The sequence below is a fragment of the Panicum virgatum genome, chromosome 9N, assembly GCF_016808335.1.
Source record: "Panicum virgatum strain AP13 chromosome 9N, P.virgatum_v5, whole genome shotgun sequence".
NCBI lineage: Eukaryota > Viridiplantae > Streptophyta > Magnoliopsida > Poales > Poaceae > Panicum > Panicum virgatum.
In genome coordinates, this window is record NC_053153.1 from 2114308 (window position 1) to 2130139 (window position 15832).

The 15832-nt window shown below is 42.8% G+C and overlaps 3 protein-coding genes across 3 annotated transcripts; 1 reads left to right on the forward strand and 2 right to left on the reverse strand.

Moving 5' to 3' along the window:
* Nucleotides 1–232: 232 nt before the first annotated feature.
* LOC120691049 (transcription termination/antitermination protein NusG-like) lies at nt 233–3181 on the reverse strand. Its single transcript, XM_039974007.1, has 5 exons — nt 2660–3181; nt 2247–2425; nt 1441–1762; nt 1237–1339; nt 233–689 (listed from the first exon to the last, which is right to left on the reverse strand). Exons 1-4 carry the CDS (start codon nt 3164–3166, stop codon nt 1238–1240), a joined length of 1110 nt encoding a protein of 369 aa, XP_039829941.1. The 5' UTR covers nt 3167–3181; the 3' UTR covers nt 233–689; nt 1237.
* A 24-nt stretch (nt 3182–3205) lies between these two features.
* Nucleotides 3206–5781, forward strand: LOC120691051 (mitochondrial import inner membrane translocase subunit TIM10-like). Its single transcript, XM_039974009.1, has 6 exons — nt 3206–3390; nt 3500–3554; nt 3649–3701; nt 4493–4531; nt 4812–4881; nt 5410–5781. Exons 2-6 carry the CDS (start codon nt 3513–3515, stop codon nt 5455–5457), a joined length of 252 nt encoding a protein of 83 aa, XP_039829943.1. The 5' UTR covers nt 3206–3390; nt 3500–3512; the 3' UTR covers nt 5458–5781.
* A 799-nt stretch (nt 5782–6580) lies between these two features.
* On the reverse strand, nt 6581–11605 carry LOC120691516 (serine/threonine-protein kinase BSK5-like). Its single transcript, XM_039974590.1, has 10 exons — nt 11372–11605; nt 10618–10844; nt 10399–10534; nt 9593–9726; nt 9401–9506; nt 9228–9313; nt 8770–8958; nt 8424–8585; nt 7542–7655; nt 6581–7141 (listed from the first exon to the last, which is right to left on the reverse strand). The coding sequence occupies exons 1-10, from the start codon at nt 11436–11438 to the stop codon at nt 6887–6889; spliced, it is 1476 nt and encodes a 491-aa protein (XP_039830524.1). The 5' UTR covers nt 11439–11605; the 3' UTR covers nt 6581–6886.
* Nucleotides 11606–15832: the final 4227 nt, after the last annotated feature.

Consider the following 15832-nt stretch of genomic DNA (forward strand, 5'->3'; position numbering starts at 1 on the left):
GATCTCATTTTCAGTACAGATCTATGGAAGCTGCCGGAAAAGATAAAGTGAAAAAGGCCGAAGCTTGTCTTGTTCGTAATCGTAAGCCTTTGGCCTAGAGTTGGGTCTCTTTCTACAAAGCAATCTCTGTTTGCCATTGTGCGAAAACCGAAGCAAGCCAGCAACGCATTGCTACATGCACAATGCATGATGATCCAAATACTCGAAGAATAAATAACCTACAGGACTGACAAAATTGAAATGTCACTTTCTACATTTAGGCCAAAATGTGAGCAATCTAGTGGAAGTCAATGGTTTCTCAAATCCAGCATCCTCAACTCTTATTTATAAACTTGCATTTTCAGTAACACCTGACCTTACACGAGGGCCTAATTTTGTGAGAATAATTTTTGCTTTTTCTTTCACCGGTTAGCCAGGTATACTCTTCTGCAAAATCAATGAAATAGGGACGTTCTGGTGCCCGTTCATTCAAAAAAAAATCAGTGGAAGAGAACGCATGCTACCAGACTCAGAAGTTACTGGTCAAATTTAGACGACAGCTCATGTGCTAACTCTTTCCCTGATAACTCGCTCTTCAACAGTCCACTGTCCACCCACTGAAGTCCCTGCTTCATTCACCCCAATCTCCAGCTGGAGACCTTGAGTGTTGTTAAAAGCTATCGATATTGTGATCCACAAACACAAGATGCCTGCTCGGACATTAAACAAAAAGTGAGAAACTGCTCTCCTGCAGCTAAAGTATGAAGGAGCTAAAATATTATCATAATGAGAAGAAGTTTGATATATGATGGAATCCTGAAGTTTTATTACTTATACGAACTTGCAGAAAAAAAAAAGACTTGTATGGTGTTAAATGGACGTTCACTTAAATGGCGGAGCGCAAATCAGAGCAGTGCAATAACAATGAATGCAGGTTCTATCATAGTACTCCCTCCGTTCTAAATTGTAGATCGTTTTGACAAATCTAGATGCATAATTTTTGCTATGCATCTAGATAAATACTATGTCTATATACATGACAAAAATTATGTATCTAGATTTGCCAAAACGACCTACAATTTAGAACGGAGAGAGTACATTCTTTGCCCAACAGGTGAGAAAACATGCTCCATATCTACCATTTCTTCTGCTATCCTATTTATGTAACTTCAACAGCTAGATGTCCCCTTCTGATCACTTCTACAGGCATAAATGTTTATCAAAGTCAGAAATGAGGATTTAGAGGAGTTTTCAGACCTCATAATTTACTGTCATTGTTGTCCGCTTCAACCAACTCAATTTGATCAAAATCTAGATCCACGAAGCTCTCTTTCCCGAAAAGTGTCACCTGGACAGTGGCCTGTGAAAGCTAACACTTCTTAGATAGCCAAACAATACCAGAAGGCATTGGAAAATAATCGTACAACTAGTTTACTAAGATTAATATCTAATTGCCCCAACCTTCCTGTTTTTGAGATTCACTTCCAGGATTGAACCAATGAAGTCCTCAAAAGGCCCAGAGAGAACATGGACAGTAGCACCAGCTGAAAAAGCTCGCTGGCTGGTGCCACCTTTTGAGGGTGACTTCTTAAACTGCTTCTTGATCTTATTCATTAACATAAGTTCAGATTTTTCAACAGGTTTACTGAATGACTCAACATTTGCCATGTTCTCCATTCCTTCAAATTCTCTATCAACTTTCTCTTGTTCCTCCTTTTCTTCTCTGATAATTGATTCAACTTCTTCAATTGGAATTGGTTTTGGCTTTTTAATCTGCCTTTTGCTGCATAGTGAGAATATTACTATATTAGTACCAGGGCAGGTACAAGAAATGCAAATCGAAATAACTTATAAATAGAATAGACTACAAGGAGATATGATCATTATAACAGTATATAGATGTTGTGATCATCATTTTCCTTGTAAAGGAATATCCCTATCTTCATAGAAGCTTTTAGTTTTCAGGAAACGCTTAGTTGAGCATGTTGGTCACTAGCTAGGTTGAAGGATATTTGTGCAATTAAGTCTGGCAAATAATGTCCATACCCAGAGCAAACGTTAAGGATTCAAGTCTTCCTCACAAAAGTTAGAAGCTGAGATGCTATCTAAGGTCAAGTACTCTAGTGTATAATCAACAACTGAATATTTCCAGCAAAGAATATGAAGGCAGCCACCTAAAAACAAGGACCATAGCTATGAAAACTAACAATGTGTCAACAAAAAAGAACAAAGGCCAATGAATGGAAAAGACCCAGGGAAGAACTCACATTGAACCAACTGTAGCCCCAATAAAGCCATAACAACCTTCGGTGTCCCTGATGAAGTCATGTAGCTCCTTGTTTAAGGTGCAATGCAAAAAGACCAACCCAGGATGCAAAGGCTTCGATTTGACACTGATTGTGCCACTCTTCAATCTCCTCTTGACTTGGATGGATGGATTATAAATCTGCGAATAACCCAGTACGAAACTATAACAGTCGCACGACTACTGTGCTGTGATGTTGCTCCTAACTCCTAAAATAATTAATTGGTACGAACATGATGCGACAAACTGACAGCCTAAAATCACGCCAAGTGTTGGGCAAAATGCTCGTGCGAGCCGTCCTTGATTAGAGGCAGCTACAACACAATCAAACTAACAAAACTAACGAATGAGCAAGAGCGAGAGATGAAGTGAAACCTTGAAGGGAACTTCGGGGAAGCGTCGTGAGATGGCCTTGGTGAGGAGGTCGACGTAGTCGGTGCCGGGCGCCATGGAGACGCGCACGAGCCACCACTGCGGCCCCAGCTCGGCGAGGAGGTCGAGGTTGAGCTCCTCCCGCCACGACCTCTTTGGCGGCTTCTTCCACCGCCGCGCCGGCTCGTGGATGAGCCGTTCCTGCACCTCCTCCTTCCAGTCCGTCGCCCGCAGCTCCCGCCGCTCCCTCTTCTGTAGCCGCCTCTCCCGCGCCGTCAGCTCGCCCCCACCCCCATCCGCGGAAGCCGAAGCCGATAAGGTCATTGACACGGGAAGCGGAGACGATGACACGAGTGCCGCCGCCGCGAGGGAGCAGCGGCCCGCCGGGAGGCGGAACAGCAGCGGATAAGCCAAGCTCATGGCGAACAGCCTCAGAGGCGAGCAGCTTGAAACAAGACGATTAAAACGTACTGGGCTCACAGGTGGGCCCCTGTTGTCGATGAGGCCCATTCAGATGCAGCCCACTTTGGAAGTGGGCCTCTCTGGGTTGGGTCTCTCCCCTCTCCGTCTCCGCCCTCTCCTTCCACCGGCGGCCCCCTCCGCGGAGGAAGAGCAAAGGGATAAAGCCCTAGAGTTTGGCGAGGGAGGGCGGAGCCGCGGCTGCTGGTCGGTGGTCGCTACATCGGATCTCCCCGCCGCCGTCGCTTGAACCTAGGCCTTTGTTCTCCTTCCCCGTAAGCTTCCGCTTCTCCTCCTCTTGGTTCTCTACTACGACTTCTTAGGATGATTTGTTTTCCTTCGGAGTTTGAGCTCTGTGCTTCTTCTTGCCTCTGTCCTTTGCAGGTGAGGTGCCGCAATGGCCGCGAAAGGCTCCTCATCCAACATGGAGAAGGAGCAGGTGTGCTCACGCACATTTCTTCCCGTTTTCGGCTTTTGGTAGGCGGATTTGTTGCTTTTGCTGAGGTGGGTGATGTGCGCCTTTGACTGGACAGATGTTTTGGATGGCGGAGAAGGAGATGGAGTACAGGGTTGATCTCTTCAATAGGTTAGTAATATCCTCCTTTTTCTTGCCTGAGATCACTAATCTCACAAGGATTAGACCAGAGCTTGTAGCTAGCCGCGTGGTTGCAATTCGAGAACATTTCCTCGAGAAAGAGGAGTTGTGCTCGAGTTACAGTGAACTCAGGCTCCTTGCATTACAAACTGGTATCGATAGTGCAATATGGCAGAAAGTTATAATCCTGGTCACTATAAGCCTGTCTTGGAATTTTCAAGCTAGTCTTTTGTATGATATTGATATGTCTGGCTTCATATGCTCAGCCCTTCTTTGGCACCTGATACCAATTGTCATAAGAATATGCACTGAAACAAGTGAGATGAGATATTTAAATACTTATTGCCTCCTAAGTCCTAATTAGTCCAGCGATAAAGAGAAAAGAGTTCGTATGTCTAGGCTGGTGTTAGTAAAACAGCATAGATATGCTTATGCTTATCGTTATTAATAGTACAATCTATTGTTTCCTCATCATTCTGGACTAACTGAAGGAATTGAATATGTTTCCAAGAAAAGCAGAATAGGATATATTTTCCTACATAATGTGTTCCTAGTTCGATTAGGCTTGTATCTTCCAAAGACGCTCTTATCTGGACTATTAATGTACATAGAGTTTTCCTGGATCTCTGAAATGTCTGCCATGTTTATGGTACTTAACAATTTAATACTTAACATCTCTACTCTTATATCGCTCTTCTCAATCTAGCCCTTTTACAGGTGGAATCATGTAGGGTTTCCTTTTTATTTTACTTGTTCTGATAGTGGCATTTTGCTTTATGCAGACTTACACAGACCTGCTTCGACAAGTGCGTTGAGAAAAGGTACAGATATAATCAGCTTATGTTTTGCATAACTAGAAACTTTTGAAACACTATTTGTAGTCTTGTTATGGCATCCTTATTTCATTTGTAACGGATAACCTTCTCATCAAAAATTTTGTATTTATGTATGGGTAATCATATAGCTTAACTAGATGAACAAGGTAGTGTATTGCAATGTTACATGTCAAGCATGGAACTTCTTATGGCAAGTTGTAAGAAGGATCTATCATCTGTTAGATTTAAATATGTGTTTTTTTTCCGGGGATTTATTTTATTTCAGGTATAAAGAAACTGAGCTCAATATGGGTGAGAACAGTTGCATCGATCGATGTGTTTCCAAGTACTGGCAGGCAAGTTTGTTAATACCATTTCTCTTTGTGGATCCTTTTTATACTTATTCAATTGCTTAAAGGGTTTATAGCTAGAATTGGAGCATAAGCATGACTGTGCTTATTAAATTTGTGAAAAGTGTCCTTGATGCTGTCTTCTGCTCTTCCCTACTTTTGACTTTGGAAAACAATGATGTATTTCTAGTGCTCCTTCTTACTGCGAACAAAGATAATTTGTGATCTCCATCCAGAGGAAACTGAACATATATGATTAGTATATTCTTTTTGCTGTTATAACTTTCATGCCACAACCTACAGTCTAAATCTGTTTGAGAAATATGCAGCATTATGATTTTATATGTATCTGCTATAACGGTTGCTCGTTATGGTCCCAGCATAACAACAACATAGTTGTCAGTCCACTGTTTTCCTTGTTGATATGCTGGCTATAATGTTTTGTTTGATAGTTGTTACGTGCTAGTTTGTTTCTATTGATTGTGAGTAGTTAATGTCACGGCATTTTAATCTGTCTTTCGGGCATTCTTTCAGGTGTCAAACATAGTTGGTCAGATGCTTGGGAACCGGCCTCAGATGTGACCTGGGAAGCACTAGTTGCATTTTTGTAGCATAATCTGTCGCTCTGTTTCCCCATTTTGGTTGGTTTTACAATGTGGCCACCTGCTAGTAAGTGCTCCAATACAGCACCAGTGACTTGCTAATTCATGGACCGCCCAAAAGGAAATCCCAATGTCTTGCACTTTCCAGGGATGTGCCTTGTCTATGAATCATGAACAGCGAACATGCTTGTAATAATTTGATACAGCTCGAGAGAACAATTCTGTTGCTAAAGTTGCACCTGTCTGGTAGTTGAACTATTGTATCGATGCATTTGGACTGACATAGCTGGTGGATTCGACTTTTGCTTGCTCGAGTCATTGCAGTTTGATGTGCTTAGAGTATACTAACATTTCTGTATAATCCATATTAGACATGCATTTGAAGATATCGTAGTTCAAACTAAATTTGGTCCCTCGCAAGAAAACAGGGTCAGACTGCACTTTCCACTCAGACACGAAAATTCCTCAGGTTCATATTAGTTACCGTTCTAGTTTTGACCTATGTCAGACTATATATAGTAACACCATAAGAAATACTTCAATGATGCATGATTCACATGTTGAAGGATACATATTTCAAGGAATTGATGTTTAAAGATAGATATGACGACTTTTGTAAAGCTAGAATGTCAACTAATTTGGAAACCGAATAGTTCATTTCAAGTGTCATATTCAAAATTTAAAAAACAGAGGGAGGATATTCATTTGTTGATCTAATTTGGTTTGAGAAATGATGGAACGGTGAACGCACCATCTAATCACTTGGTTAGAAAAACTCCAGAAATATCATCAGCTAACAAAAAAAAGGACTCTAGGATAACAAACTCATTTAACAGCAGCAGCACACAAAATGGAGCATGCACCATACACGACACGAAGACTATATCTACGTCGCATAGATAATGCTTACACACATAATGCAACCAGCTGCCTGATGTTGCTATAATGGGTAACAGATGCCATAGAGGATCAACCATACTTGAAGATGCCTGATTTTTTTCCCCGAAGAGGCCTGATATTCTGTTCTGCCCATCCATGGCTATTGAAAAACCGACTATCAAGCAAAAAAACAAATATCCAGCACTTATGCCTGACGGATCAAATATCTCAAGTTTTAAACCTGATAAAAATTCGAAAGTTTGTATATACATGAATCTGTTGAAATAAAATGAAAATTTTGTCACTTTACAATCTCAGCATCAACAGAATGCTATCGCGATACTAGTTGCCCATTTCCGTATTCATGAATATGGAGGTGTAATAACAGCCAACCTAGGAGTTTTTTGGAAATACCGATACATGTTAGGGAATACCAAAAATAGCCCTACTGGCGGCAAAGCATTGGAGCAGGCACCCAAAATGCAGGCGATATAAGTACAAGCAGAGAGAGCATCACACATTCAGGGCGGCTATACATTTGTAGCTCTACTATTTCTTTCAGCTTCCAACACAGTGCCTTTCTTTAGCGCTTCATTGCTTTCTGCCTCCCTTCCCAGGCTATGGAGTGCCAACGCCTGCAGATAGTGTCCCATTGGCCACCCAGGTGCAATGTCCTCAACCCTCTTTGCATCCTCTAGGCCTTCCTGCAACTTGCCAGCCACTACATATGCGAAGCACCGTCGCGCCAGCATTGTTGGAACCACCGCTGCACCTGAGTCAAGGAACTACCAAACATACAATACCGTAGATCAATTGCCAGAAGATAGTAAAGAAAAAACATAGCAATTTAACATAGTCCAGCAATACATGATATGTGTTACTACCATATTTCAGGCACAGCACGGTACATCCAGCATTCAGAGTTTGAAGTTTAGATTATCATTAGAGTTGGAAATAAATCAAGATTCAAGCACCTGTAAGACAGCATTCTAATTTGCAAAAAAAACCCCAAAGACTAGCTAACCTAACTAGGTAAAACGAAAACATTTTGGGCTTCAAACTCACAACAGCAAGACTAATCTATATTGACTAAACACAATAAAGTAGCAAATGTATTGATTTGAATTGGACAAAAAGTACAGATAGGAGAATTATATGTGCGCATCACATGATAATATAGCATACCCTTGAGTAACACTGGACGGCAGTTGCAAAATCCTTGGACTTGAAGGCATTGTCGGCATGCCTCTTGACGACGAAGCTCTCAGATATTTCGCCGGTCCATGACTGGAGAGATACCTGCAAGTTCCAGCATTCCAAATACAGATGTAAGATGTATATCAAGTGTTCTTTCCCAAAGTTACCATTCAAAGCATGAAAGCAAAAACACTGCAGGAGCAATTTCAGAAAATGGCACTCTTGGGCTATGCCAGAACTGGGCATTTGGCAAACATTAACCAGCCAGAATGGTGAGTTGGTGATAAAAAGCTTGCAAATTGTACTTTACACTGGCTTGTGGATAAGTTCTCTCTCTTGAGAAGATACAACAAAGGTCTCTTATAATTCTAAGGCAACAACATTTAAAGTTGAGCATGGTTGATTAGTTGAAATGTCCACATAACCTCAAAGTTGTGCATGCAGAATGTGTATATGGATGCCATTTCTTTTTCATGCATCTGAGAGCAGTACGGTTCTAATTGCACCGATGATTGATGACAGCCACACTCTATATGCATTTTATCACATTAAAGCAGTATAAAATGAAAGATAAAATTCTATCTATCTATTAATTTATTTTCTGTTTATCATGGAGAGGACAGTACAAAACAAGGAAGGGAAGCAGTACATAACATGAGCTGACCACTATATATCTACATCATGGTTTATCAAACATAGACTTGCTAGTTTCAATCATATGTGCTAGTTTCAATCATACGCCCCGTATTAAATGGATGTTATTACATCCATCTTGCATTGGAATGGTATTAGCTAGAAGAATTAGAGTACAATAGTGTCACAGCAACAAGCGCCCTAGAAATAAGATTTGATAGCAAACAGTTCTTTTACCTCAGCATTAGCCATGTCGTCCTCATTATAGCCATCATCCAGCAATATCTCATGAACCACGTCCAGGTCTGCTCTGGCAAAAGCTTTCCCAATACCAGATAACCGGACTTGGTCTGAGCTTCTTTTATCCTGTTGGATGCCCAGCAAAGTGTGTGAAGGAGTCTGCATCAAAATTCAGTTCGAACGATTAAGCAAGGAAACATGCTAGATGTCATCAAAAGGAAAATCAAGTTAAAATGTATGGCACACAAGACCAGCCTTTGTGTTCTCAACACATACACTAAGTGTTTCCTTGCAAAGAGCATCATATGTGCTAGTGAGAAGTTGCAAGGATAGAGAATATTACAGAAACGTCTTTCTGGAGACTTGCAAGACCAGACACCACTGCTTTCAGATTTGGCCGGTCACGTGCTTCATACTGCAAGCAGCGGGATGCTAATCGCATCAAGTCAGTTCCATCAGAGTTGGATACATGACCTTCCAAGCAAGAATCCATGAGCACCAGGAAGTTCTTTCCTCTTATAAGGTCAAGGGCCTACAGAAAAGAAACATTTCTTCGATGAATTGATCAATGGGAAAAACTAGTTCAACTTAATGTCCATGCACACAAATTAACATAAAGGCAAGCAGAGTTCAATGTAAAATCTGAAAATTGAGGAATGTAGTTTTGCTTTTGCAATTAAAGAGTAGGTCCAGTTAACAGCAGAATAAATGCGGACAAAATGCATACACACCTTACACTACATCAGACGATGAATTATTTGTAGAATATGTTAAAAGCACACAGAGAGCAGGAAAACTTACATGACTTGGTGGAATGTGCTTTCCACTCAGGAGATCAAGCAAGACGGTGCCAAAACTGTAAACCACACTCTCTGGACTAACTCTGCCTGCAGAACAGAAGTTCAGAAACAAATAAAAAAGCCACATTCCCAAAATCTTTCATGGAACACTATTGCTGTGTGTGACGCACTTACCTGTCTTCAGGTATTCAGGAGGTGTGAAGGCCAAATTAGTACTGTAGCTCTTTCCATCCCTGCTGTTCTTCATCAGACCAAAACATGATAGTCTTGGGTTACCATCCTACAAGTCACAGTCCAGAAACAAAAGGATTACACTTTTGTATGGAAGGCCTGAAAAGCATCTATGGCAAATAAGTAGAGACTTACCACATCAAAAACGACCCTGTACGCATGCAGGTCATGGTAGAGTGCTCTCCCTTTGCTACTGCAGTATTCCAATGCCTGTGCCACATAAAGCGCAGCCCTCATCCTCATTGTCCAGCTCAGGGGGTTTGTTTCCCCTGAAACACATAATCACCAGCAACACATAATCACCAATCCATCATGAGGGCAAAATGAAATTATATTTTTTCGTTACATGGAGCAACTATCATATTAAAAAATCATCCAATTATTGATTTTCCTAAATGCTTAAAGCTCCTAACTGCCATATTCCTGCAAGAGTTGTCCATGATTAACAGGTCATACAATGTAAACCATTCCCAGTAAGTACCATTCGTCCTAACCAACATTTGCAGGTTGGGTGCAATTAAGTTATAAATATCTCCTAGGATGGTTGACCAATGCAATTATAGACAACCAATGTGTTGATTTACAGCTAACCTACAGTTCAAAAATAGAACCAGACAAAGCAAACAGATAGAGGATTGTGCAGCATAAACTACCCAACACTTAGCAATTGAAGGAGTTTCGAGTTAGTCTGAAGTACAGAAATAGCACCGGACAAACAAAAAGCTAGCAGAAAAAACTACGTCAACAACCCTCTGTAATTGAAGGCACCTCTGTAATTGAAGGCGACCCTTCCACAGTGGATACAGGCGACAGACACACATCTTAACTACGGGTCCCAATATCATCACCTAGTGCTAGGTTTGAACTGGTAACACTTCAAAATCAACTCTAGCAACCCCAAATGTACTAGTTGCAGCTAATGTAGACAAAACCAAACGTACAGTGGAAGAGATGCTTTGCCAAGGTCTCATGTGGCATGAACTCGGCAACAAGCAGCCGCTCCCCGCTTTCGCAGCAGCAACCAATTAGGTTGGCCAGCCGGCCACTGCGCAGCTGCCCAACAGCCCTCGCCTCCTCCTGCACCCACAGATACACAGCCATTCAATCAGACGCAAGACTAACACAAGAATGATCCGTCACACGAAGCAAGCTACACGTACCAGGAACTGGCGGGAGTCAGGCCAGGCGGAGCGGCCGAAGCGCTTGATGGCGACGGTGCGGCCGGAGCTGAAGAGCGTGCCCCGGTAGACGATGTTGGGCGCCTTCTCGCCGTGCTCCGACACGATGCGGTCCGGCGCGAAGCCGTCGGTGGCCGCCCGGAGCTCGTCGAGGCTGTACTCGGCGAACACCGGCACGCCGCTGCCGTCATCGTCGGCGGCGCCATTCTCTGCACAGGGTACCAACACCGGCGCCGGATCAGGACCAAGGACGCGAGCAGAAACAACAGCACACCTCGGAATCAAGAGCAAAATCTCGTGATTAGCTTCGCATTGCTCCCCGCCACGAGATTATCACAAGGAACGCAGAGAGCCACACGCGGTTTAAGTCCAAAATCTCGCGAGAGCAACCGAATTCGTCGAACCGAGCAGAGAAACGTGCCGAAATCAGCGACAGGAGGGCCGAACAAAACAAGATTCGGATCGCTGTAGCGCGTCCAAACAAATCAGCGGGATGGATCGGAGCCAGACGCAATGAATTCCAGCGAGATCGACGGGACCAACTCCACCGAACGGAAGCACGAAATCCGCGGAAACGAACAACGAAAACCCCAGAAAAAACGCAGCAGAAACAAAAGGCGGCAGCCCCAAATGCCGGGAGGCGCCGCCCCCAACCGCAGAAGCGGACGACGCAGCCAGAAAGGAAAAAAAAGCATCGAGAATCCTTGGGGGGGCGCAATGTGCGGTAGGTGCGAACCAAGCATCGGCGACTTGAAGTGGGGAGGCCACCAGCACACGGAGAGCTTGGAGCAGCGAGCACCCATGGCGTTCGCCTAGATCTCGCAGCAAGCGGCTGCTCCGTCCGCTCCTCCACCACCACCACCACCCCCTCCTCTCTCTCGGCCGCTACTGGTAGGACTCGAATAGAGTAAGAAAGGAGGGGGACTGGACTGGGACTGGGCTCTGGGACTGGGAGGGAGGAATAGAAGAAAGGAGAGCCGGCGGGTGGGGGCGCTCGGGTTGTGGATCCGAGGAAGGTGGTGGTGGGCTTTTCCGCTCTTCCGCACCCCTGCTGTCTGCAGCCTGTTTGCTCTCCTCACCCACATTATGGCTGCACAATATCTGTCACATCAAATTTTCAAACACATATATAAAATATTAAATATAATTAAAAAATAATTAATTATATAGTCTAACTGATTTCTACGAATCTAATGATGCTAATAAATTTATGATTGGACATTAATTGTCAAATAATAACGAAATATACTACAGTAGCTAAACTCAAACTTTTTCACAAACTAAACGCCCCCCTATATACTCCCAAATTCTCTTCTTTTCCACTGGAAAACAGAAGGATTTTTGTGCTCTTTTGAAAAGAGCCGGTGACTACAGCAGCTGCTGCTGCAAAGCTTAAATTCCTTTGGGTGTGGATTGTTCTGAATAAATATATGGTTAAAATGTTCGGCCAGGCTTATAAGGGTGTAAGTGTTGAGTTTTATGTACGTGTGTGTGAGTATGCGTATGTTGTGAGTGTTTGAGTTTGTACCGTGTGATCTCAAAAAAAAAGTTGCAGATGTACTAGTACTTGAGGTACCTTTTTCTTCAAAAGTTAAGAAATTTTTCTAGTTTCATCTTGCATGTCCACTGCGCGCGTGTGTTTTGGAGTAAAACGACCACATTTGGGTATGCAGTGATACCAATAATATGATGCTAAAATTACATCGGATTGAAACTACGAGGTCCATATTTTGGTACCTATTTATATCCCCATAAGACAATATCTCTTATTCAAACGGGAAGTATATAACTCTGGTTAAAGTTAGCACTTGATAGATGACAAATAGTATAGTAATAGTAACTTGTATCCAAAAGGAGTGGCATTCGGTTTAGCACTCATTAAAATCCTGCCGTTACTTTCCATCATTCACGTTTGATTCCTGGAGCAGTTGCTACACAAAGTATGCAGTTCTAAGCTCGCGCATTTAGCAAATCAGTTGAATCACAATGCTGTATGGCACGATCGCTTTCCTAGTTGTGTTAAGCAGGCTATTGCTCATGATTGTAATACATTTATAATGAGCAATTAATAGATCTCTCTTTTCTCACAAAAAAACCTCGCGTGTTGCTAATATGTGATGATCTCTGAACCTGATCTTGCTAATACGTGACTTTACAGCATGCTCCTAATCTTGGAGAAACTCATTGAGCAAAAAGGATACAAGTAGATAGAATTGATGCAGCCTGCCTAAGCCTCTCACAGTCATAGATAACACACAAGGATCAGCAATGTGAACCTGAAGGAGAATTGAGACGAACCGGCCGGCGGCGGACGCGTTCGATCTCCTCCACCAAGCAGCTACATAGTCGTTGGGGCAGCACATGCAGGTGGGCAAAGCTAGCAATGCGAGCACTTACCAGGATCGAAGCAGCCGCGTCAGATCCGAGCGATATGATACCGAGTGGTCGTTGTGACCGATCGTTTTGACCAGGACGAGACGGCGCCTGTGACCCATCGGCGTACATATGTTCACATCATCATCACGCTTTAACTTGTTGGGCTATAAAGAAGGCCCATTGCCTCGGCGAGCTTTGTGCAAAGCAGCTGCAACACGCTTGGTGGCTGGGTCTCCTTGGCTTCAAAAATTCTCGTGTTCCTCTTCTTCCAAAGATTCCAAATTGTGTACATGATCACCACTGTCTTAGTTCCTCGTTGATCCTTTAGCATATTTTGCAGTGACTGAATCCACCAGTTCTTAATGTTTGCATCCACTGCCGGCTTTTTAACCAAATTATGAGTCCAAATCTGAACTAGCTCGCACACCCGCTGTGCAAAAGGGCACTGCAAGTGCTGGGCTATTTCAGACGCCGAGACGCAGAGTGAGCATAGAGGACCAGGAAGGATCACTAGTAATTCAATGCAGGATCACATGAGCACCTTTCTTGTTTGCGGAACTCCCGCATGCTTTGCCTACGTTACCGGGAGATCCCGCGTCGTCTTGGCACATAGTAGTAGTGTATTTTAGGATCAACCGCGAGAGCTTTTTGTTACCGCAAATAAGCCCGAATCTTAAGTACGACGACGGGTTCAAAATCGGGACTCTTTTGAAAAGCTAAAATCAAAGCTCAGTCCCGTTTAGTTTCCAAAAATTTTCGTGTGCTACAGTAACTTCGAACGTTTAACCACTAATTAGAAGTGTTAAATGTGGATAACTGACAAAACCCATTCCACAATCCCCAGGCAAAATCGCGAGACGAATCTAATAAACCTAATTATACAATGATTAGACAATGTCGTGCTACAGTAATCAATCTCTAATGAATGATTAATTAGGCTTAATAAATTCGTCTCGCGATTTTCCGTCCATCCATGTAATTAGATTTACAATTAGATAATGTTTAGCCTTTCTAATCTTCGATTGAAAATTACTACAGTAATTTTTTCCAAAAAAAATTTAGAAACTAAAAGCGGAAGAGCTCTCGCCATCGCCGCCGGTGGTGACAGACACCCTTCCAAGTGGGCCCTGCTCTGCTGCGTGCTGCCCCCGCAGGCAGGCAGGCCGCACGTACGCACGGGCACAGCGGCCTCGTGAGCCGCAGTGAATCCATCTATCTCCCCGCTCCCGGCCCGGTCCGTCGCCTCTCCGGATCGCTTCCCCCGAGACAGCACCGTCGCATCGCTACTCTAGACCTTGTTTGTTTGGTTTGCAACAAAACTAGGGCCCATATTTTCCGAATTTTTTTTTGCATTGTATGAAATATTAAATAAAGTCTATTTATAAAATCTTTATAAATATGAGTGTAATTTTTCGCGACGAATATCGATGATTAGCTACAGTACCATCCTCTAATCGCACGTCAAAGATCTCATTAGATTCTTCAGGGTCACTAGCGCGGAGGTGGTCAAAGATCTCATTAGATTCTTCAGGATCATTAGCGTGGAGGTTCTGAAGTTGGTTTTGTAAACTGACTTTATTTAACACTATAATTAGTGATCAATGTTGTTACTATTTCTAGCACGCTGTAATTATAGCGCGAACCAAACAAAACCTCTCGTGCTTCTACGTAAGGATGGATCCGGATGCCTGAACATCCGAATTATCCGTATTCGTATCCGCTTAAAACGTAAATATGGATATTCGTATCCGTATTCGAATTTAATATGAATGTCATATGGATGCATCCGAATTCGATTTTAAGAATTTTTCTCAATCCGATTCCATATTCGTATTCGAAGAATATCCGATCACATCCGTATCCGCAAAGAAACAGTGACTAGAGAGACAATCTTAAACTTATATGTATACCTATTACTTAATGATGTACACTATTTAAATTATTTAGAAAGCCAGATAACTAATAATGCATTTATTAAAATTAGTAATGATATAAAAATTAACTTTAACTATTTAATATATTTATTTCATGATTAAAATTATTTAATACGAGTCAAATCAATTATTTATTTAATGATAAAATCTTTTTATATATCTTAATTATTAAGTATTTAAATATTTATTTATTTTACATTTATAATTAGTATTATATAATTAATATAAAAGCTATGCATAGATAATTATATTTATTTTTTTATTAGCTATCTCCTAATCATTTACTCCCTACTTGTATAATGATTTTGATCTACTATAAAATTATTGACAAAATAAACTGATACTCATGATAGCTCTATGTTTCAAATCGAGAAGGTATCCGGATTCGTATCCGGATTCAAACTATCCGTTTTATATTCGTATCCGATAAAATTCAAATTTATATTATATCCAAATTAAAATATAATAAAAAATGACATCCGTATCCGATCCGAATCCATCCATTCTCCTACGGCAGCGGCGGACGAGACCCCCCGCGTGCGGCCGCTGGGACCGGGCCCTTTCCCCTCTGCTCTCAAAGCTTTTTCGATCTTTCTCTTTCCCCCGTGCGCGCTGGCCCCCCTCGGCCCGGCGCTCGGCGCGGTGCTCGACGTGACCGGGAGCCGTAAATGCCCCATGCCCGTACCACGACCGCGACCGCGCGCACGGGGGAAGGGTGCCTGGGCCTGCCCTCGGATTCAACTGCACGGCGCGCACGAGGGGCCTCTTCATTGGCCCCCCGCGCAGGGCAACCATTGACATTCGAGCAGCTGCCATGAATGCCTGTCGATTCGGACGCCACGACGTCGATGGCAATGGCATGGGGCTGCAGTGTCCGCCAGCGCTGC